At 38.2% G+C, this 25,251-nt stretch overlaps 1 protein-coding gene and 1 pseudogene across 9 annotated transcripts in view; both read right to left on the reverse strand.

Annotated features, from left to right (window-relative positions):
• Positions 1-25,251, reverse strand: part of NEK10 (NIMA related kinase 10) — a gene marked incomplete at its 3' end in the record, with an annotated part of 201,020 nt that overhangs the window by 108,153 nt on the left and 67,616 nt on the right. For all 8 annotated transcript variants that reach the window (XM_080824601.1, XM_080824599.1, XM_080824596.1 and 5 more), the window contains one exon: positions 16,780-16,855. In XM_080824601.1, the coding sequence (XP_080680727.1) occupies positions 16,780-16,855 (76 nt within the window). The remainder of the gene's footprint in view (positions 1-16,779; positions 16,856-25,251) is intronic.
• Positions 22,511-25,208, reverse strand: LOC308351231 (transcription factor BTF3-like; annotated as a pseudogene). Its single transcript has 2 exons — positions 25,158-25,208; positions 22,511-22,991 (listed from the first exon to the last, which is right to left on the reverse strand). The product of its transcript is annotated as a transcription factor BTF3-like (transcript).

The following is a 25,251-nucleotide window of genomic DNA, read 5'->3' on the forward strand; positions in this document are numbered from 1 at the left end:
GAAAACAGAATAAAGCTTCCTCAAAAAGCTGAAAATATAACTATTCTATGATCCAACAACCACACTACTGGGTATTTACCCAAAAAAAATATAAAAACGCTAATTCAAAGAGATACATGCACCCCTATGTTTATTGCAACATTATTTACAATAGCCAAATTATGGGAGCAGCCCAAGTGTCCATTAATAGGAGAGATGAATGAATAAAGAAGTTGTGGTATATATATAATGGAATGTTACTCGGCCATAAACAAGAATGCCATTTTGCTATTTGCAACAATATGGGTGGAGCTAGAGAGCATAATGCTAAGTGAAATAAATGACTTATTGCATACCACATGATTTCACTTATATGTGGAATTTAAGAAACAAAAAAAAAAAGCAAACAAGAAAAAGCAGAGAGGGAAAGGCAAACTAAGAAACACTCTTAACTAAGAAACACTCTTAACTATAGAGCACAAACTGATGGTTACCAGAGAGGAGGTGGGTGAGGGATGGGTGAAATGGGTGAAGGGAATTAAGAGTACACTTATCATGATGAGCACTGAGTAATGCCTAGAATTATTGAATCACTATATTGTACACCTGAAACTTATGTAACACTGTATGTTAACTATACTGGAACCAAAATGAAAAGCTTGATTAAAAAATTCAAGCCAAAATGTAAAAGCTGAAGTTTACACATAGCCAAATTATAAGTGCCAGTCAGGAACTGAAATGCAAATAATTATAGCTATAATAGTTATTCCTATCAATTAAGGTCCTTTTGAAAACATGACCTTAAATAAACCAGGATTATCTGAATGTGTTTATTCAAGCTATTACTGCAAATTACTCTGTGTAGAGCTATAGTTAATGATTAATAGTTCTTTTTTCTTAGAGCTGGAACATTTAATTCAATAGTTTTCAAAGATTTTCTAGCACACTCTCTTCTTATTAAATAAAGTGCAAATGCCCAACGAATAGAAGAGATCAAAACAAAGATATTCTGAAGTAGGAGGCTGAATCCTGAGTTCCTGCTTTCTCCACAGATGATGCCCTCTCTCACACCTTTAAGTCTCTTCAATGGCTCCTTCCCCTCTAAACAACATTCTCTGTCTCCTGGTTTCTGACCACCACCACGCCCCTCACATTCTTCCACAGCAGTTTTCTCTACTGGTTGTGGCCATAGTTCCACCTGCCACAGCTATCACCCTTGCCCCTGCAGTCTCGCCTTAGACCTCACCACTCCCCTGAAATCCCTAAACTTGGTAATCACTGTCTATCCGCAAATCCAAGCGATATTTTCCTTCAGGTTTCCCTCCTAAACCACTCTTGGTAACCACTACCTATCTGCAGCTCCAAGGGATATCCTTCAGTTCTTTCCACCGAGCCATGTATTCACCTTCTGAAAATGGCAATGCTCAGTACTTAGCCTTTCTACAGCACAGGATGCTGTTGACCTTGGAAGAGCATTGTGCTCCTTCTTGAAAACTTCCTCATGTCTTGTCTGACACTATTTTCTCTTGGCTCTCCTTCTTCTACCTCCTCTCTGCCTACTCCTTCCAAGTCTCCCCCAAGGCTTCCTCTGTGTCTACCCCATAAACGCTGTGACTCCTCAAGGTCTTGCTCAGCACTTGTCTGTTTCACCACCAGTCCCACCCAGATGCTGATGACTCTGCGTCTCCTCACCGGCCAAGAACTCTTCCCTGAGGCTCTTAAAACATATTTTGGGTTACTTACTGGACATGACAGCCTTACAACCTCAAAAGCAACTCAAACTCACCATGCTCAAAACTAAATTATTCACTTCCCTTCCTATGTAAATTCTTCCCTATATCTTCACTAGCCATGCAGATGCTATTGTGGGTTGAATTGTGCTCCCCCCAAAATGTACTGAAATACTAAGGACCTGTGAATGTAACCTTATTTGGAATTAGGGCCTTTGCAGATGTCATCAAGATGAGGCTACACTTGATTAGGATGGACCCTCATCCAATATGACTAGCATCCTGATTAAAAAAAAAAAAAAAAACACAGACAGACACACAGGAAGAATGCCATATGATGACAGAGGCAGAGTTTGGAGTGATGTATCTACATCTATGCCCACTCCCAGATCTATCTTGTCCTCCTGGACCCTCATTAGCTTATTCAATGGAAAGCTCCACTTCCTAACACTGACAGCTGTCTAGTCACCCACGGTGAGGCCTTGCTCCATCCTGGATTCCCTCATGGCAGCCTTGGTGAGAGCTACAGGCATTTCTGCACCCAGGCCTCTGCCAACTGCTCTATGGGAGACTGGCAGCATACCACTGCTCCCACAGTACTTCCAGTGGGGTTGAGTAACACAACCCAGAAGTATGGAGAAATTATAGCCTGTAGGATAGACATCTTTGACCAGTGAGAGACAGGAGATTAATTCTTCTCCCTCCCTCCCCCAATGGACTTCTTTAATATACAGAGGTTTCTTAAGATCTGTCCAGAGACATCCCACATGACCAAGTAACTGGCTGCTTCCTAGTGAAGCTCTGACCAGCGTGGTGACATACCACACTGTATTAACTGTCCCTCTTTCCTCGTTCTTTGATTTTCCTTACCCTTGATGTCCTGGAATTATCACTCCCATTCTTCCAAAAAATAAATCATATTTCCCATTAAAGGTAAAGATGATGATGATCCTTCTCATAAGACCACTGAAGGTATTATATGAGACAATGCCCAAAATAATAAGTGCTCAAAAAAGTGTTACTTATTATTATTAATAATAAATAGACAGGGATTCATCACCATTTTTGCATTCCTCTCTCACTTTTGTGGAGGGAAGAGGGAATTGGAGAAGTGTGCATCTGATGTCCCCTCTTTAATCTTTACTGTACTCATTAAAATCCATTAGTATTACACCTGTGCCACAGAGGCACTACAGCCCATTTATGCAGAAAAGGTACTTATTAAAGGCCATTAAGAGGCTGACAGAGTCTCTGTGAGGACCCCGGGGTCAGAAACAATACTCCTGGCACAGTTAACATCACTGACCCAGGGCAACAGACATCAGAATCCCAACATCACAATCTTCTACCACCACTTCTGCCCTTGCCCCAAACTGGACTCTGCCCAGCACATGCCCTCTCCCGTTTTCACTTGCAAATCCAACTCTTGCTGAAGTTATCTGAATGATGGAGTCTGAGTCACATGATAACCACTTGCTACAGCTATAAGGAAGGTGAAGAAAACACATTTTTCTAGTGACTTGCTTAAGGAGAGGATATTCATCAAGTAGGAAATTCCCCAAAGGTAGAACCTGTGTTCCAAAGTCATCTGGACAGTCAGAAAATATGACAAATGTCTAGTCTTTATGTGTTTGTGGAATTGTCCCAAATCAAATAAAATATAACTCCAAATAAAAAAGAAAAAGAGGGGCACCTGGGTGGCTCAGTGGGTTAAGCCTCTGCCTTTGGCTCAGGTCATGATCCCAGGCTCCTGGGATGGAGTCCCGCATCAGGTTCTCTGCTCAGCGGGGAGCCTGTTTCCCCCCAACCTCTCTGCCTGCCTCTCTGCCTACTTGGGCTTTCTGTCTGTCAAATAAATAATAAAACTTAAACAAAAAAAAAAAAAAAAAGAAAAGAAAAGAAAAAGAAAGAGGAATTGGGGGAACATTTTACCTATTGAGGGAATTCTTATAAAGTATATCTATCATGTGTCCAAAGCCTGTGTCACTCAGGCCTGGGGGTGGGCACTAGCCATTTTGTGAGTTGACCTAACAGGTTCCTGGGGTCACAGGAACACTTTGGGATACCTCAGGCAAAGTGGGCTAAATGCTTTGACTCTGGGTCACCCCTTGCCAGCCCTTAGCCAATTGCCCAGAGTAGTTAAAACTCAGAGTAATCAAAGTGAACAGAAACAAATTCCATTTCAGCTCAATGTGAGTTATCAACCATGAGTTAGAATGTTAGAAGAGAATATTATCTGGTCAACCAATATCTGTAACATTAAGATGATAGGGTTTTTATCCTTATTAAAAAAAGATGTATGAGAAAATGGAAATGAAAATATTGAAACAAGAATACAGATCACTTCTATCAAGTATATCCATCCATTGTACCATTAATTAATCTTATTATCAAACACAAAGTCTTAAAATTATGTTCTATTTTTCTCTCCACTACACATACATAAAATAAATCACCAAGAACTCTAAGTTTTGCCTTTGAAATTTATATACTATCTCTTCTTCTTCTTCTTTTTTTTAAAAGACTTTTTTAGAGCAGTTTTAAGTTCACAACAAAATTGAAAGGAAGGCATGGAGAATTCCCATGAACCCCATTCCCAAACACCCTCTTTCTCTTTTATTCCCATTAAGAGCAGGTCCAAAACAGCCCTCACCTGGATTATCACAAAGCCTTACTTCATTAGGTGCATTCATTCATTCATTCATTCACTGGACAAGTATTTACTGAGCACCTACTATATGCCAAGCCCTCTCTTTCAGAGTTTTGCTATAAAAGAAAAGAGGGAAGTGGAACAGTAGCTGAAGAGAAAGAGAAGTGTTGGTTTTTAAGATGGGAAAAATGACAATATGCTAGCAAACTGGTAGGACTGAGTCAGTGGAAGCAGAGAAATTATTACAGCAGAATGGAGAGGGGAGCATTCTGGAGTGATGCCCTGTAGGAAACGGAGACACAGGAGGAGGGCTGGACTTTGCTAAGACCAAGGAAACAGAGTTATATAAGAGCAGGACCATTATAGGGACACAGGGCCAGCTAGGTGGGAAGGCATTGAAACAGAGCTGGGAGAAGTTCTCTTCTGATCTCTCCTGCTTTCTCAACAAAATAGGGATCAGTGCTTAAATAGTGCTTAAAGCGGAAAGTCCTCCCTCTGGTGCTTGATTGGTATCTTAGTCAAACACCTCCTCACACCTTCCAGCACACACTTCCCATTTCCCCGGTCTCCTGCAGCTCCTTCAGCTACCTGTGTCCTCCGAGCTTGTGCTGCTCATCATTGATGTGGAAGCAGAGGGGTTCATGATAAACACTTGATTCCATCAAAACACAGGTTATTTGTCCTGAATTCCTTAGTACAAAACTTGAAAATATAGATTACTAGGTAGGTGATACCCATAAGCAAGGAAACACAATTTTATTCATATGACCAGAGCAAAAACTGAAAATCTTTTTGCTAATTGTATATGAACAGATTAGGAGGAAAGGTCCTGTTAATGAGAGAAGGTGCCATAAACATGCCTACTTGCCAGCGACCAACAATTTGGTTAAAAACTACTCCATCGAAAAGCAGTCCGTTAAGACTGACCTGGTTTAAATTCTGACATTGATACATATAAAGGCCTAAGATTGGTACAAACAAAGACCTAAGAACTTCTAGCTAGCTATTCTTATCTTAATGGCCATAAAAAACTCTGGTGAAAATGAAAATTTCTTTTAGAAAATGAGAAATTAATTACCAATGAATATCCCGTTATTGGATTTTCAACATATTGATAATTATTTTGCTGTAAAAACTTCTTTGCCTTCTTATTTCTAATTGATTTTCAGCCGATTATACATGCCCTATGTCATATGAATTAGGGAGAAGCTGGAAATAATTTTTAATGTCTTAGAAAAGGAGACTGGTTGCCTAATTTATGATTTACCCAGATACTAGAACACAATATGTATATAAAACTAAGGTACAAAAAGAGCATTCATTTATATTAGTGCATGTGTGTATGTGCATGTGTATCTATATATTTGCACAGAGAAGGATTTGAAATTGAGACACGAAGTGGTTTTTTGAGATTTGTCCCACCTCTGGGTTAGTAAGATTATGAGTGTTCCTAATAGGATTCTTTTCTCATTATTTTCTGCACTAAAAATATACTGCTTTTATAATAAGCAAACAATAGAAGAAATTTTAATCAACAAGTTTTGAACTTTTGGGGGACTTGGGGGTTTGTAGTTCTTTGTTTTATTTCTGATTGTCATCCTTTGGTTTTTAATTCACTTTCAGTTCAGGATGTCATATTGGCAGGATTTTCAGATATTTCTGTTTTTATGATGGCAATATACATGTACTATTGGTAACCTATCTTTCCACTTAACAATATACTATGCATATGCTTTTAGGTCAACAAACACTTTACTATAATACCACTTACCATTATTTACCTAGCCAACCTAACCAGTCCCCCATTTCATTGTACAATAGCCACAACAGTTGGAAATAATCTAGAAATAAAATATCAAATACACAGGGGGAAAAAAGAAAAAAGTTAAAAATAAGTAAAAATGTTTATGTATCTAAAAACAATTCTGAAAATTACAGTTAACAGATCACTGATTTTAAAAATCAGTGATGAGAAATATTCATTTATAGTAATTTCATTATTTGTTTACATTGGCACCATTACCAATTTGTTTTCAACCAAATTCTTTGCAAATCACCTGAAGCCAAACTAATGTAGGAAAGCTCCGGAATTTTTAGTGAGGGTAACTGTGGGGAAGGAGGAAGGGAAGAAAAAGCAGACTGGAAGATCTTCTAGGGACATTTACAATTTTAATTTGCTCCATCAGTAAATGAAGTAAGTAAATGAAACAAAGTAAAATCAGCCCTTATGTGGAACAAATGCATATATTTGAGCTAAAAATGCGGCACTAAAATTGCACTTTAAAAAAGGAACTTGGATTTCTCCTCGTCAGATGAATTCATGTGGCCTAAGGCATTAGAAAAGGTTTAGTATGGGCAGTTTTTTTGTGGAATACCTAGAATCCCAAATTGCAGGTTTAGAATCAAGAAGAAACAGGGAAGAAATTTAGAAGGAAAGACTTAGAATCTTTCACTATATGAAGAACTATTAAATGGTGGGTAGTGATCTGCTCCTTTGCACAGTCACTGAAGTCCAAAAAGCATTTCAAGTCATAAGAAAAGGAATTCAATTAGACATAAGAACACTTTTGGGTTTTTGGCTTTCTGGCTATAGAAATTTCAAAGGCAAAGGCCCAAAACAATGAAAAGAATTTATAAATCATTTCCCTTGGAGACTTTCTCCCCCTTAACCTGTCATGAAGATGGTGAAAAATGAACCAGATAAACACTTGTTAAGTTTTGCTTCAAGAAAGAATACAAATTAAATGTTCTTTTTCAGGTTTCTCTAATCCTACTGCTTTATGGTATCTATTAGAAGGACCATAATGAGAACCAATTAACTGTAAATACAGTGAGGAGTCTGGGCAATTAAACAAATGGATTACATTCACCCAGCGATTACACTCCAGCCATCAAATTATCAAGCACTGCCTACTTCGAGTCACAAACAGAAATTAAATTGAGATCCAACAGCCTTGAAATTTCTCGTTGTACATCGACTGCCATTTGCTTGTCTCTAATGAAGTTAAAAAAAAAATAGCTAGCATATCGGTTGACATCACACATTTTGTATTTGTATTCAAGCCAAATATCACCAGATTTTAAAATTCAAGTACATAACTAAATAAAGTAATTATGGTAATTTTGCAAAGAAGGATAATACAATCTCTCAATTCTAGTATATAATTATACAAATGCATTCCTCTAAATATAAAATCACATAAAAATGTATAGTCTTGCTCCTTAACAAAAGACTGATTTTTAAAAAGCAGTCAAGCAACTTCCAAGTAAACTTCAGACAGCTTTTATACAAGCTAGTCGACACACTCACAGAGAGAAGATTCCTATCTGCTTCTAATGTTTAGTTATTACTTTCACAGCTATTTTCAAGTGATCATTACATCATCTGCATCACATTACCATCTTCTTTACGAGTCCAGAACTATAGGGAGGCAGAAAATCTCTCAGGATGAGATTGTGAAAAAAAAAAAAAAAATTCTCACCTCCATCTAATGAGAAGGAAAATCTAAAACAAGTTATTGGGGACTTCTTTAATGACCTCCCCCATCGACATGGAAGACTGTCCAGAAAGAGCTGGGAAGATTTTATGTTTGCTCAAAGAACAGAAGAGGATTGCACACATTTCTGCCTGGCTTCCACAAAGACTTTGAGGCCACACTGCAAGTGATTTCTCATGCACCAGTCGGAGTGTTTTCCCTTGTAAGTCAAAGCAAGTTCTGTAGGTGTCTTCCCTACTCCCCTTCATGCTTACTTTTTCAGAGCATACGGGCCTGAGTTCCAACCATTTGCATGTTTGCCTGAGGATTTTTCTTAACCCATTGGACGTTCTTTGCTGCAGCACAACAGGACGGAAGTATCAGTCAACTTGTGTATCTCAACTTGTGTAACTGACCTTAACCAATGGTGGGTATGACCTGGTGTAATCACACTCTCTCCTTTTGGGTGGGATCGTTGAGTTATACATTTAAACTGGCTCCAGTGGGTTTGAGATCCAGTCGCCCATAGTGGTGAATTGCCCCCAAGAAACTCTTTATTTGTTGTTTTCCCTTCCTTGTCTCTCTTCCCCATCCCTCTACCCTTGTTTCCTAGGATCCCCTTCCACATGAACCCTTGTCTCAGAGTGTGCGCTGGGGGCAACCTGAAGTAAGGGTCAAGCGAAAGATATGCAGCAAGGTTAGGCAACCAGAGGAACTCACTGACAGGCTTTGTACATACAAGAAGAGCAAAGTTGCAGCTGGGTCTTAAGGAAAATGGAATCTAGGGTCTGGACCTTGCCAGAACTTTTCCTCTCTTCCTCTTATTCTCTCCAAGTACTGGCCTCTTCTCAGATGGACCTCCACTATGGCTACAAACACGGCCACCACACACAGCCGGGCCTTTCACATTCCAGTTTCACCTCTTTACTGAGTCCCAGCCAAATACATTCTCAGGAAAGAATTCCAATTGGATCAGCTTCAAAGAAGAGAACACTCCCACTCCTGCCATTTTCCCAACAGGGACAGGAATGCTAGGACTGGCCTACTTTGGGAGAAACACCAAGTCTGGGCAGCCCAAACAAGCCACAGAGGCGAGATCTCCAATGCAATGGGACTTACTAAACCATCTGGAAGAGTACCTGGAGTGGACTGGGGGGAAGAAATATTTTCCTAAAGAATAAAGCTGTTGCTCCCAGCTAATATTTATTGAACTCTGCTATACTCCAAAAGCTAGTGCAATCTACTTATCTCTATCTATTTTTCTAGCTACCTATATATTTATCATCTATCTTTTTAATCCTCACAACAACCTTATGCAGTAGGAACTATCACTATCACCACCAGCTTTGCCATTTCAGATAAGGAAATTGAGACCCAGAAATAGTAAGCTACTTGCCCAAATTCAAACAGGAAGGTGTAGAGCCAGGAGGAAACCCAGGCTGTCCAGCCTAAAGTCTGCACTACATTGCACTGGTTCCTATAGAAGGACGGCCCTGCAGGCAAACCCTATGACACCTCATTACTACTCTCACTGCTGTGATTTGGAGCACAGTTTTATAAAGTTTATGGATGAAGCAGGTTTTGTTATAAAAATTGGGGATAAATTGAGGTAAATAAGGTAAGGCGATCTGGGTGGACTGGGAGGAAAACGCTTTATGGGAAATAGATAAGGTTCTCTTGAAACCCTGGAATACTAAGGTGGGATTAGGTAATATACACAAAATCTTTCAGAATTTACCCACCAAATGTGTGGATCCAGCAAGTTTCCCTTTCTGTGAAAATGAGGTTTAGAAATGGTTGAGTGTTACCAATATGTATTGAAGTTACATACAGTTCACATTTTCAAATCTTTATTTTGTCATTTTATTATAGACCATAATATTGTCCCAGATTGACACTTTATTGCTTTGTGCACAGACCATGGTACAACCATTATACAGAATAGTAGAGTGCCCACTCCACCCCCGTGGGCCTGTCCCTCAAGTTCTGCAGCACTGGCAGCTCCCCATTCTACCCAGAGCTTTCCATACCGTTCCTATGGACTTTCTCTGTGCACCTGCCAGAGGCTCACGTAAGCACTGTGTGGCTTACTAATCCTTGATCATTCTACTCATGTGTGTATATGTATATGTGTTTGTGTCTCCCCAAATTATATTGAGTTCTTCCTATGGGAAAGAACTAAGTTATCTGATCCTGACAATTGCTGACATACCTATATAAGAAACACGTGAAGTGATGAACAGTTTCATTCTGCAGGTCTTCTGAAAAAGAGTATTTCCATTAAGGGACTGCCAGGCTGAGAGATACCCAGCAGCTCTATAATGCCAAGAGGAAAATTCCAGGTCTCCCACTATTCCAACATAAATCCCAACCCAGCCAAACCACAGCTCCTGCTTTCCCCTAAATATGCTGATTCTGTTAAGAATTGAACTGAAGGATAATTTCATTTTCACACCATGGAGATGTATCAATGCTTGAAGTATAGAGAAATAAATTATATTGTATTGTATGGAAATAAAGGCCATGCAGTAGTGTGAACCTATTCTACTAATGCCCCATCCTCAGGTGTGTTGGGCCAAACCTTGGACTTCATATCTTAGCTATCGATTTAATGCTTTCCAGCTCCTAAAGCAGCCTTCAATAAACAATGGCATTCCTTTAAGTATTTTTCCTATACAGTGAGCACCATGTTAAGTTCTCTCTGCAGATAGTGCTAGAAGGACACTGCCGAATGAAAGGGTTCCTACAATTCCCAACATGGGCCAGGGGTAGGCAGTACAGGCATGAGATGATCCAGGGGAACCCTCTTAGAATGCCACTCTATCACAGTCTCATAAAAGGCTACCTGGAACAGATTCAAGGGGCCCTCAACAAGAATCAGCACTCACTGTCAGATATGTGAGGCTATCTTGGACGTTCTGGACAAGACAATACTTCAGTTGGATGCATCCATGTAAGTGAGCCCAATGAAACCGACAAGGAACTGCACATCATACCCATACAAACTGTTGTTAAGTAATTAAATTTTGGGATGATTTATTCTGTAACAGTAGATAACCAAAACATATATTTTTTCATCATCAAGTAATTCATCTAATTTATTAATTATTCAATAAATTGTGTTTAAGAATAGGAGGACATTTCCTTTGGTCAAACCACCCTTCCCTCTGCCACCAACAAAAACATGTTAAAGTAAAACATCTGACCATCCTGTAATCCCTTTCGTACTTACTTCTAATAGGAAATGTGGAATATTTGATATAATGCCTTGAATATCAAATGTTTAAAATGGCAAACTAGACAAATAACTCAGGTAAATGTGGAGAAAGACATCCACTGCTTACAGACCAATGTTTACTTGTAAAAAGGACTTTAAAAAGGTAAAGGAAAGGAGATGTAGAAACTAAAGATATGTGATTTGGAATTACCAATCAATAAAGAAGCAAGGACTTCCACTGACAAAATCAAGCATGAGAGGAGAACTCCCCTTCTTGCTTTTTGTGCTGCTGGGTAGACATTATGGGATGGAACACCATTAATAGATGCTCTCTAGTGGTTTCTATCTTGCAGCTTCCATTTAAATTTGTGGGACCATGTGACCTATTCTACTGAGTCTTAAGATGTATTCAGAGTTCAATTTGTGTAAATAAATTCTGAGTTTGTTCAAAATTCACTCCTACCTCATCTAAGAGTCTGTGTGTGTGTGTGTGTGTGTGTGTGTGTGTGTGTGTGTTTATGTGTGTATTTATAGAGCCTTGGAGGGTCTGTGGGCAGAAAGGGGTGATATTATATATTATTCAGGTATATCTTATCCTGCTGGGCCACAGAGAAGCCATAAATAAATGCAAATATAGATAAAAGCATCCCCACATCCCACCTGCTCAAGGCCCCAGTATGGAAAGTTCTGTTCCTCCAGGTTCCCTGTCTTTGCATGCTAAACACATACTCCTTCCCTTTCACACTCCTCAGCTGCTAGAAAAATCCTGGTCCTTCCTAGTAACCAAAGCAGCCATTCAGGGAGCAAACATAGAGGTAGGGAAGGAGAATAAGCTATAAATAAACACAGCGTAAGTAATTCTTCTCTATTGTAACTATTAAGAAATGAATTTGAGGGGTGCCTGGGTGGCTCAGTGGGTTAAAGCCTCTGCCTTTGGCTCAGGTCATGATCCCAGGCTCCTGGGATGGAGTCCCGCATCGGGCTCTCTGCTCAGCAGGCAACCTGCTTCCCCCGCTCTCTCTCTGCCTGCCTCTCTGCCTACTTGTGATCTCTGTCTGTCAAATAGATAAATAAATAAATCTTTAAAAAAAATACTGTTAAAAAAAGAAATGAATCTGATTCTTAGACACCATACAATCTATATAGTCAAATGAGTGCCATCCTTTCAAATTTTAGACTCCAATTAACAGATACCAATCACTGTGATCTAATGAGTGCTTACTATATGCCAATGCGGCATTGTTCCAAGCACATAACCTGTACTACCTCACTTAATCTGACAACAATCCTAGAAGGCAGGCACTATTAATAATCTCAGATTACAGATGGGGAAACTGAGGCACAGAGAAATTCAATCATTTATAACTCTCAACAGTAGACCCAGGACTTAAACCTAAGCAGTCTGATTCCAGAGCCTATGCTTTCAATAATGACCCGACCAATCTGCCTGCCAATTTCACATCCTTTTTCCAATTATGCTCCCATTCTTTAAAATTCTTCTTTAGCAATTTCCCTTAGGACCAATTTATCAGTCATAGAAGAACACCTGTCTCAATAACTTCTAATCATTCCACATTTTATTTTTTTAAATGATAATATCCTGCATGATCCCATTAGTCACTGTTCTGGTAACTATGAAAGATATAAAGTAAATAAATAGGAAAAAATACAGCAGTCCCTGGCACCAAAGTACTTACTGTTTCAAACTAAAAATATTCCCTTTAACCTTCATGAAGGCAAAAGTCAGAAAAATTAAAAAATATATTAGTGCTTTAGACCCTGATAAAAACACACATGGATTTTTCATCATATTAAAATATAGAATATGGAATATTTATACAATGGAATATTATTTACCCATTAAAAGGAAGGAAATCCTGCCATTTGCAACAACATAAATGAACCTAGGGGATAATATGCTAAGTGTACGCTAAGTGAAATAAGCCAGACAAAGACCAAAAAAAAAAAAAAAAGCTGATTTCATAAAAACGGAGAGTAGAGTGATGGTTGTTCAGGGCTGCGGGAAGGGAGAAATGGGGAGATGTAGATCAAAGGATACAAAATTTCAGTTATAAGAAGAAAGAGTTCCAAGGAGCTAAGGTACAGTATGTGTCTGTGATTAATAATATGGTATTGTTTGCTAAAAAGTTGCTGAGAGTAGAGCTTGAGCATTGTTGCAAGAACACAACAGAAGAAAGTTAACTATGTGGATGGATGTGTTAATTATCCTGATCTTAATAATCATCCCATGATGTATATGTAAATCAAATCATTGTGTTGTATATTTTAAATATATTCAACTTTGTGTATCCATTTTCCCAATTACTTAATAAAGTTTAAAAAAAAGGCATTTCAGACAAACAAAAAAAACCAGAATGACTCATTTTCACTTAAAATTTTTTTTCATTTTAATAATTCAAAACATTTATTAAGATTCTGTAAGTCTGTTCTTCAAGCCCCAGGGAAACAGCAGTGAACAAAGTCAACAACAGCCCCACCATCATGGAGTTTGTGTTTTAGTGGGAGAGACATAGGATAGATCAATTAAAATATGACATAATGTCAGATAGAGGCAGATGCTATGAAAATATGAAGCAAGAGTAAGGGACAGTCAGAAGGAGACTGCTGTTTGGGGTAGGTGATCAGGAAAACCTCCCTCCAGAAGTGACATTAAAGCAGATACCAGAAGGAAGTAAGGACATAAACTCTGTGGCTAGCTGGAGAAAGAGAAACCATGTAGGAGCATTTTTTTTTTTTTTAGATTATTTATTTATTTATTTGACAGACAGATTACAAGTAGGCAAGAGAGCCAGGCAGGGAGAGAGAGGAGGAAGCAGGCTCTCCACGGAGAAGAGAGCCCGATGTGGGGCTCGATCCCAGGATCCTGGGATCATGACCTGAGCTGAAAGCAGAGGCTTTAACCCACTGAGCCACCCAGGCGCCCCCATGTAGGAGCATTTTGAAGATCTGAAGAAACAGCACATGGGGAGAGAGATAGAAGTTTAAAATTTTGTTACAGTTGAAAGAAGCAATTTTCTTTTCTTTTTTTTTTTTTTAAAGATTTTTATTTATTTATTTCACAGACAGAGATCACAGGTAGGCAGAGAGGCAGCAGAGAGAGAGGGGGAACCAGGCTCCCTGCCGAGCAGATAGCCCGATGTGGGGCTCGATCCCAGGACCCTGGGATCATGACCTGAGCCGAAGGCAGAGGCTTTAACCCACTGAGCCACCCAGGCGCCCCAAGAAGCAATTTTCTTTATTGCTCATTGTGTCAAGTACTGTTCATAACCATGCAAGTATTAGATCATTCATATAATAAATACTTCTTGTGAGCCTATAAAATACCAGACTCTTGGGTGGGGATAGTGGTGAGCAAAATCATCCAAGGCATATCACAAAACAAGTGAAAAATTCAACCATATGAAAGAAAAGTGCATGAAGTATGTAGATCAGGGAAAATACGTGTTGGCTAAGAGGTTTCTCCAGAGAAGACAACACTCCAGCAGAGAGATGGAGGATGAAAAAGATTTAACCAGATGGCCAGTGGGGAGTATTCCAAGCAGAGGGAGCAGCATGTGCCAAGGCCCTGTGGTCAGTAGGAATACAGGTGCAGCAGCTAAAAATCAATAGAGTGAGGGCAGGGCTAAAGTAAAGATGATGACTTGGCAGGGGCTAGAACATGCAGGGTTGTGGGCTTGTAGCCACACTGAAGACTTGGTCTTTAAATAGTTAGCAAATGGAAGTTACTGAACTGTTTTATGCCATTTAAGAGTTCTGAGTTAATTACCGCATTTTTAAGAATGCAAGATGTTGGTTATCCTTCACTTTGTCTCTGCTTGTCCAAGTTTACCTACAGGCTTATTATCATCCATCCAATGGAAACTTCCCCAGCTTTCCTTTAAATTATCTAATGTCATAATGTGAATGGGATTATACTAAGCAATAAAGTCTCAAAGAATTCCCATTCCAGGATTAGTCAAAGTTTTCCATTCATTTTAGCTCATAATTGCTTATTATCCAGAAATCCCAAATAAGTGTTCCATGAAGAACATGCCTAAAATGTTTCTCACAACTTCAAACTCTTAAATTTGCTCTGAAAATGCCATTGAAGATAGTGTGCAGTCTTGGACTCTGGAATTGAAGTAAGACATACAGATAAAAACCAGAACCAAGGACCATATTTGGAGACTATTTTCCATGAGAAGGATAACAATGACCTGCTTCATAATGAATCAAATCAGAGGAAGAAAAGGAGCTTTTATTGACCTTCTGTTCTAGCACAATCAGTCCAGTGTCCACAAACCATTTATCTAGCAGCTGAGCTATAGAATAAAGAATGCTCTGAGGCACTTCCTACAAAAGTAGATAAAGAGAACTTTCTTCCATTAAATAAGGTAATATTTGAGGAAGCAAAGGCAAAAGAAAGAACAAAGGACAGGGGAACATCAGACTCATCAAACGCTTGGGCCTCCAGAAGGCAGGAACAGGCATCCTATGTCTACATTAATACTCTCAGAGAAGTTCAGGATTAAACAAAGATTACAGAATTTGGTGGGAAACACTTTGGGGATGGCTAAAAAGACAATTAAAGAAAAAGGCAGAAGGTATGAGACTCAGAGCAGGGAGGGACCATGAAATACATCTGCTTTATTTTTGTCCAATTCACAAACTCAGAAAATGAAGATACAGAAAATTCAAAAGGAACTGGACATGTCACTCAGTTTATTAGGGAACATCCTAAATTTGCAGTCATTACTTGAGAGAATAACTAGCCAACAGGGTCAGAATCCTGGTAGGAACCCTGACACTATTCTGAATATTCTTGTAGGAAAGGCATTTTTAAAATGAGACTGTTACTTACAGAGAATTTTCACCTTCCCTTGAGAAGATTTATTCAGAATCCTATCCCTGGGAATCAATTGCACAACAACAGAGTAGATTAAAAAAGAAGATCGAAGTGTCTAGATGGCTTGACCTGCTGAATAAGATTTGAGAATATTTCCCTGAATGTGTTATGTCTACTGATGACTCTATCTGCTTGCTAATTTGAAAAGATTCAGACAAATGATACGTGATCAGCAAAAGAAGATTCTCACTGCTTAATAATTAATGGATTGTAAAGGAACCCTCAAAGCATGCTAAATAAGTTAAAGTGTTTCAATTCATCAAAATATAAACACCCATTTACCCAAGAAGCAACCAACTTTATAAACATAGGTCTAAGTATATATGTCGCCATTTATTCATTCACTCAATAAAATGTATTCAGCACCTATTATCTCGTGGGTGCCAGGATACGTATTAGTACACAAAAAACCTTTCTCCTGCCCTTGAATGTTTACAGGAAGACAGAGAAAAACAGTCCTTTTTCGAGCAGGTACAATAAAATATTCCAAGTGTCATGGTGAGTAGTGAGTCTGTTAGTTCCTTCACAGATCCTTCAACAACAATTTCACACCTACTATGTGCCAAGGAATGTTTCAATTTATAAGTAATAAAAGTAGTCTCCATGAGGGGCAGAGTTACCCTAAAGACAATTTCTTGTTGTTATTTCAAACACACATAATGATGTATACTTGTGTACGTGTGTATTATCTGGGTAATAGAGGAAAACATTAAATAAGCTCCTTTTCCTAAAATCATCTTTCCTTTGCAAGCCAACACATGAAACTAAAGCCCCAAACAGTAAGGTGTGCTGTTTGAGAACCATAAAATAATTGTCCTTACCAGGAATACAGGATTGTTCCAACAACAGACGTGAGTTTACTGTTTTCTTGTTTTTGCTTTGCCAGCCCAAAGTCAGCTATAATTCACAAAAAAACGCAATGTTATTATTATCATGGTTCCTTAGCTTTTGACATTCTGCACAATAACTATTAAAGTTCACAACAGAAAGCTTTAACCTTCTGTCAAAACGTGCCATGTACCAATCTTCCACACCACTCGCAGTCTTAATTAATCACATGCATAAAATAGGCTGCTGTGCTAGATATTTTGAAATAATGAGATTTATCACTAAAAAGCTAAAATAAGTTTTGCTGACTGAAAAGTAGGGCAAAGTACTTATTAAACTTGTTATTCCACTTTTTAGGTTATCTTCATAAGTTTCAAATAAATAAAATGAATCTGATATTTTGGCATATGCCAGGCACCACCTCATTTGGACAGGGAAAAAAAAAAATCTAAAATAAGGTAAGCCTGAATAACCACCATAGAGACCTGAAAATCTGATATTAAATGGCATCTAACTGTACTATCACAGTAAATAATGATATTGAGAATCATCTCAAAATATATATCAACAAATGATTTTGATTTTTAACTTAGAACACCAAATATTTATATTTAATATGAGCACTAGCTGTACTTTTTTTTTAAAGATTTTATTTTATTTATTTGACAGAGAGAGAGAGATCACAGGTAGGCAGAGAGGCAGGCAGAGAGAGGGGGGGAAGCAGGATCCCTGCTGAGCCAAGAGCTCAATGCAGGGCTCGATCCCAGGACCCTGAGACCATGACCTGAGCTGAACCGAAGGCAGAGGCTTAACCCACTGAGCCACCCAGGCACCCAAGCACTAGCTATACTTTTCAAAGCATCTTTAGATACTTCTCTTTTTTAAACCACTCAACAACTTAGGTCAAAGTGATGGAAACAAATATTCTTCATAGCCTCTAACACTTTGAGAGATTTAATTACCAGGATTACACAAAAAGACTGTGCTGAACCAGCGCAAGAATTCAAGGTGCTATGCCGAATAAGATTTGGTGTTCACAATATCACTTTGTACAGGGCACCAAATGTTTATAATATTTTACTGCATGGGACGCCTGGGTGGCTCAGTTGGTTAAGCCGCTGCCTTCGGCTCAGGTCATGATCCCAGGGTCCTGGGATCGAGTCCCGCATCGGGCTCCTTGCTCGGCGGGGAGCCTGCTTCTCTCGCTGCCTCTGCCTGCCTCTCTGCCTGCTTGTGTGTACTCTCTCTCTCTCTTGCTGGCAAATAAATAAAATCTTAAAAAAAAAAAATTTAAAATAAAAAAAATATTTTACTGCAGTGTCCTTTTTTAAAAAAGATTTTATTTATTTAATTGTCAGAAAAGAGAGAGAGAGAGCAAAGCAGGGGGAGCTGCAGAGAGAGAGAAGCAGGCTCCCCACTGAACAGGGAGCCTAACATGGGGACTCTCGATCCTAGGACCCTGGGATCATGACCTGAGCTGAAGGCAGATGCTTAACCAACTTAGCGACCCAGGCACCCCTGCAGTGAACTTTAATAAAGGTATTTAATAATGTGTCTATACTAATATGTCTTTCAGGTTGAAAATATTCCAAAGTAGTTAGACTTCAAACTAACAGTAATTCACATTATTAGTAACAATACCCACTTACTAAACAACTTTGAAATAACACAAATTGAGCTGCTTGCATGAATTGCCTAATTGAATACTGCTAGCAATCCTGAAAGACAGTTGTTATTATGGTTAGTGCAGCTTAGCACTTAAAGCAAGAACTCAGGAACCAGCCTCAGTTCAAATCTTGGCTCCATCATGTGCTACCAGAGTAACTCTGGGTAAATTATTTAATCTCCCTTTGCAGTAGTTTTCTGACCTCTAAAATAAGGATTATAACAGCATAAATAGTAGTAAATAGTATGACACAATAACAAAATCTGAATAAGTTAACGTATATAAACTCAGGATAATACAGATTGAACAACTGATGCTTATTATTCAGTCTTCGCAGCCACCCATTTTATAAATGAGAAAACTGAGGCTCAGGTTACTTAGAGATTGAGTAACTTGCCCCAAGGTCTTACAAGCAGAAATTAACAGTAAGATGTGAATCTGGGGTTACTTAAATCTAAAGCCCCAAATCCTTATCAAAACACAGTACTACCAACAAAGAAAAACCAGGCCCAGATCATTTCAATAACAAATTCTACCAAACATTTAAGGAATAAATATCGATTTTACATAAACTCTACCAGAAAATAGAAGAGAACACTTCCAAACTCATTTAATAAAGCCAAGATTACTCTGAGACCAAAGCCAAAGACATTAAAAGAAAATACAGAACAAAATCCCCCATGAAAATACACACACACACACACACACACACACACACACAGAATCAAAAAATATATAAGCAAGTAAAATCTAGACATAGATAAAAATGATAATACATAAGGGCCATTATGCCAGAAATGCAAAGCTAATTCAACCTTTAAAAGTCAATCAGTAGAGTTCACCAAATCAGCACATTAAAGAAGGAAAATCATACGATTATATGTATGAAAAGAATTTGACAAAACTCAACATCTGTTCTTTCCATAAAAGTATAAATAGGTATGTACTTCCTTAACCTGATAAAAGGCATCTATAAAAAGCTACAACTAATTCTCTACTTAATGTGAATATTTTTCTTTCAAGTTCAAAAACATGGGGCGCCTTGGTGGCTCAGTCATCAGGCCTCTGCCTTCAGCTCAGGTCATGATCTCAGGGTCCTGGAATCAAGCCCCACATCAGGGCTCCCTGCTCAGAACCATGTTGGGGCTTCCTTGCTTCTCTGTCTCCACCCTGCTCCTGCTCTATCTCTGTTGCTATCTCTGTCTCTCTCAAATAAGTAAATAAAAATATTTAAAAACAAAACAAAACAAAGCTGGATGTCAACTAGATTTGTTGTAGTGATCATTTTACTACATATACAAACATCAAATTATTATGTTTTACACCTGAAAGTAATAACATGGCATGTGTCAATTATATCTATTAAAAAAAAGAAAACAAATAAAAGATGTGGCGAGCTTGTTAATATATTGCTATACACTTCGATGAGATTGCTACATAAATTGTTTAATGTGCCTTTCATAACTGAATTCTTAAAATAAAGCAAAAACATTTTTTTTCCTTCTGAAGAAGATAAAGACAAAGAAGAAGAAGATGGAGACAAAAAAGGAGGAGGAGAAGAGAACACACTACTACAATGGCAGAGAAACAAATATCCAGGATTAATATGATAAAAGACATCAAAGATTGATGCAGGGAAAATTATATAATTTTGTTACAGTCATTAAAGACTAAAATTAATGGAGAGAAACTCCAAGATCATGGATTAGAATTCTCAATATTACATAGATGCCATTCTTTCTAAACTAACTTATGTAATTTCAATCAAATGCCTCCAAATATTTTGGATTTCACAAACTAAGTATAAAATTAACATACTTAATAGAAACAAAAGGAGCCATGGATTTTGATAAAAAGATAAGACTTCTGATAAGATATTAAAAATTATTACAAGGTAGTATTAACTGAAGGATACAAAAAGAAAAGAAAAAAACAAACAAGGCAAGAATGTTCCCTCTCACCATTCTTATTCAAGATTGTGCTAGTGGTCCAAGTTGAAGTAAGTAAGTAAGTTAGTAAGTACGATACTTGCATACAAATCTTTGCAAACATAATTTTTACTTTCTTTTTTAACAAATTTGTTTCAGTGAGATTACTGGATAATACAATAAGTGTATGGTTAAGTTTTTTAAAAACTGTCAAACCAATATATTTTCCAGTGCTTTCTCACCAGAAATGTATGAGTTCTAGTTGCTTCTAATGCCTAGCAGCATATGGTATTGTCAGATTTATTTATTTACTTACTTATGTACATATTTTATTTATTTATTTTGGATTTTTTTTTTCCCTCATGTAAGCTCTAGGCTCAAGGTAGGGCTTGAACTCATGACCATGAGAGCAAGAGTCACATGGTCTACCAACTGAGCCAGCCCGGTGTCCCTGTTGTCAGTTGTTGTTGTTGTTTTTTTAATTAAACATTCTAGTAAGTATGTAGTGAAATCTCAATATAGCTTTAATTTGCACTTCCCTAATGGCTAATAGTTTTGAACATTTTTCATGTACTTATTTGTCATCTGTGCATCTTCTTTAGTGACATACCCATTCAAAACATGGCCCATTATTTGATCGGGTTTTCTCATTTTTTTTTTAATATTATATTTATTTATTTGTCAGAGAGAGAGAGAGAGAGAGTGAGCACAGGCAGACAGAGTGGCAGAGGGAGAAGCAGGCTCCCTGTGGAGCAAGGAGCCCGATGTGGGACTCGATCCCAGGACGCTGGGATCATGACCTGAGCCGAAGGCAGCCGCTCAACCAACTGAGCCACCCAGGCGTCCTTTTTTTTTTCATTTTTTTTTTTTTTTAATATTGATCGGGTTTTCTTATGATTGAGTGTTGGGTACAAATTCTTTATCAGGTATATGATTTGCAAATATTTTCTTCCAGTCTGAAGCTTGTCTTTTCATTCTTTTAATGTCTTCCATAGAACAGAAGCTTTAAGCTTTGTTGAATTTCTTTTTCTTTTATATATTGCAGTTTTGATGTTATAGCTAAGAAATCCTTGCCTAAGTCATGTAAAATAGTTCAGGCTATTCTGCTGAAAGGCCAGATAGAGTAGAGCAGCCCGGAGGACGAGAGGCCCAGCTGCAGCCAAACTCCAGAGCCTACCTGCCAGTCATGTGAGTGTCCACGCTTCACCCTGAGTCAAGGCTTCAGATGCAGCCCCAGCTGACAGCTTCACTGAATTCTCTTAAGACACCCTGAGCCAGAACCACTCAGCTAAGCTGCTCCTGGATTCCTGGCCCTCAGAAATGGTCTCTTCAGCTGCCAAATTTCGCAGCAATTTATTACATAGCAATAACTAATACAACTGCTACCACCTTAGTCCAAACCGCCATGCATGTTCACATAGACTACCGAACAAGATCTCCTCAGCAGGACTCGTGCTGCTATCACTCCCTCCAAAACATAATTCTCCATGCTGGAGCCAAAATAATCTTGGGAAAACCTAGAGCAGAGACTACCCCTCACAGTTAAAGTTCAACAAAGACTTCTAATAAAAACCAAGAATATAACCCAAACTCCTACCAGGTATAGAAGACCATATAGGTCTGGGTTTTCAGAAAAGTCTTTCTTGACTATACTATCATAAATATTTGTCCCTTTATTTAATACTCTTTTTACATTTGGTCCATATCTTTCATTATCTAATTTTTTTTACATTATATTGCCATTTAAAATCATTTAAAATCTTTAATCAAATTTCTTCAAAGATTACCAGACATGTTACATGCCATGATTAGCTTTCTAAAAACAACTTTGCTTTCTGTATACAAATCATTGTCAATGAAATAAAAAATAAAACCGTCTATGAGGAAAAGAACTTTATTAACCTTGTTTCCAACTTTATCCCCAGACTTTGTCAGCTTAATTAGCGGCAAAGAATGAATTGTGTCTAAGCGAACACTGAGAAGAGCTGCAGTGTCCAAGGGACTTGGCCTTAAAAATATTAGAGATCTAGATTTTATCCATGAACAAAACATTGAAAAGAAGTCATAATATAAAATAGCAGCTCCCAGTAACTTCCTCAAGTTTTATCTTCTTCAAGAAAATGGCTCAGTTCATTGGTCCGCTTCATTCTTGGAAGCCTCATCAAAATTCTCCCCAAGATCTGGAACTTCATCATCATCCTCCTCTCTGGTAACAAGTGGTGGTTTTCCATCCACACACTGTGTGGGCAGAGCTTCAGCCAGTTTTTGTAAACTAGTCAGACTGTCTGCACCAAGTTGGTTGAAGATACTGGGTAGCATTTCTGTTAGCTGCTCTCAGTATGGCCTGTAATGGAGACAGTGTTCACCACCAGGGCTTCCCGAACTTTCAGGTTGTGAAAGTGGATTTCTGTTCCTAGGTTTGTGAACACATTCACTTCTTCAATACCAGAGATATTGTTTGCCCCTAACTTCTTTAAGGAGAACTTAAGCTTTTTATCATCTGCTCTATCGTTCTATGAACCATCTTTCAGGGAGCAATTCCTTTCCTACCAAGGCGTACTTGTGCTTGCAGTGTGGTGAGTTTCTCCTGACTCATGATAGTTTCTTTGATCTTGTTGGAGCAAAAATGGGACCGTAAGGGTGACAAGAGGTCTGTTTTTGTTTAATATTCATTTATGTATTTAGTGTTTATCATTCTTAACTAGTATGCAAGATCCAGACTTTGTGTTATCACTATATATTGACAGAGCTATATCTTTTGATAAATATATGGATACATAGTTGACCCTTGAACAATATGAGGCTTAGGGGTGCTAATGGCCAGCACAGTCAAAAATCCATATATAACTTTGATTCTCCCAAAACTTAACTAGTAACAGTCATCCATGGACCAGAAGCCTTATAACATAAACAGCCAACAAACATACTTTGTACATTATGAGTATTATGTATTGTATTCTTACAATAAAGTAGACAAAAATGATATTAAGAAAATCGTAAGGAAGAAAAAATACACTTACAACCCTGAACTGTATTTACTGAAAAAAAAAAAAAATCCATGTATAAATGGACGAGTGCAATACAAACCCATGTTGTTCAAGGGTCAAATATATATGTATATCTATCATCTATCTATCTATCTATCTAAATATCTAATTATCTAATTATATATCTATCTGCCCTCTCAGTTCAGTAGCAGTAATGAGAAATAGTAGAAGGCTAAGTTTTACAAAGTATTTTTTAAGACTATTCACAAGTTAAGGGCACCTGGGTGGCTCAGTTGGTTAAGCATCCAACTCTTGATTTTAGCTCAGGTCATGATCTCAAAGTCCTGGGACGTGCCCCATATTGGGCTCCACAAACAGCAGGAAGTCTGCTTGAGATTCTCTCTCTCCCTCTGCTTTTACCCATTCTCCTCTGCTCAGGCTCTCTCTCTCAAATAAATAAACAAATATTTAAAAAAAGGACTATTCATGAGTTAGACGGCTTGCTTTAATCTTCCCGTTCCTCCTTGTGTGTATTGGAGAAAATCAGTAGAAATAGTATAACATATCAATATTTTTAGGAGCTCACTATAACTTTTGCACACATAGACTTCATGTACTTACAATCTAAAATAATCCTTTAACTTTTAGTCTTAGTGCTACATAGAAATTATCTTGTTTTTATAAAAATACCATTGATTTTGAAAGGCAAAAACTAAGGAGTGGTACTTACAAGGGTTCTACTCACTCTACGTAATGTAGATAATGGCAGAAACTCAGATGGATGTCTACAAAAACACAGGTAGTTGAAAAGTATTCATAAAGAGAACAAAAGCTAATATTGTTTGGCCATTTGGAAGATTTTGGTAGTAGTGGTAATGTTTCTACTACTCTTTCTACATTCATGATCATATTTGGAGCAGAGGAAAAGGATTTATTTCAGAAACTGTGGTCATAAAAGCATTCATGTGCTATTATAGAAATTCAAAATGACAACAGATGACATTTTACATATAGCACATTATGCCTAAAAAAATAAGTAAAAAAAAAATCTCTCCTTTGATAGAATGAATGATATAGGAAATGCTAAAACTGTAGCCTGTTTGTGCTACAGCCTATAGCTGTCAACCTTCAGATGGAAAATGTGTATGACCTCTGGTTGAGTGCCTAGATTCTTGCTCTGTCGTTTACTATCTATGTGACATTGGATTCATAACTCAACTACTCCGTTTTCTCAAAAAGAGCCTATGAAACTTATCTTTTGCAAGGAGTCATAAGGTATTTCCATCCCTCTCCATAGGGCACTTTCACCCACCACCTGTGTCAGTAGCTCCCAAATTCAAAGCCATGCCAGTTCATTCCCAGCTGCAGCAGCACCTGGGCCTTCACACCCCAGACTGAGCTCATCATTCACAGTCACCCAGGATACCCCAAGCAGCAGATGGCATCTCATCTTCCCCATTTTCTGGGCTTGAAATCTCTGCCTCTTCCCTGTTGCTCCTATGTTCATTAACTCCTCACCTCTTGTATCTGACTCTTTCTTTTTATTCTGTGACCATAGTTTAAATATACCAGGAGCTCAGGCCCTCCCTTTTCCTGCAAGAACCTAGGTACATCTCACTAGAAAACTTTTCTTTCTAATTCATTCCACGGGGTATTTAACAATGGAATTATCTACCAACCCCTGTCTTCATTACAGCAAGCCCCCATATAAGTGCCAGAATGTCTCCTGACTGCTATTGTTTATGAAGTTTCCAGCTGCCCTAGGCCTTCAATACTGTCCCTTTACTCACTGATTCATCCATTTCTCCCATAACCAGATCAGAAACTATCCATATTGACATAGCCCATAGGACCAATGGTAGAGATACACATTAAACAAAGTAT

The sequence above is a fragment of the Martes martes genome (assembly GCF_963455335.1).
Source record: "Martes martes genome assembly, chromosome: 1".
In the NCBI taxonomy this organism is placed as follows: domain Eukaryota; kingdom Metazoa; phylum Chordata; class Mammalia; order Carnivora; family Mustelidae; genus Martes; species Martes martes.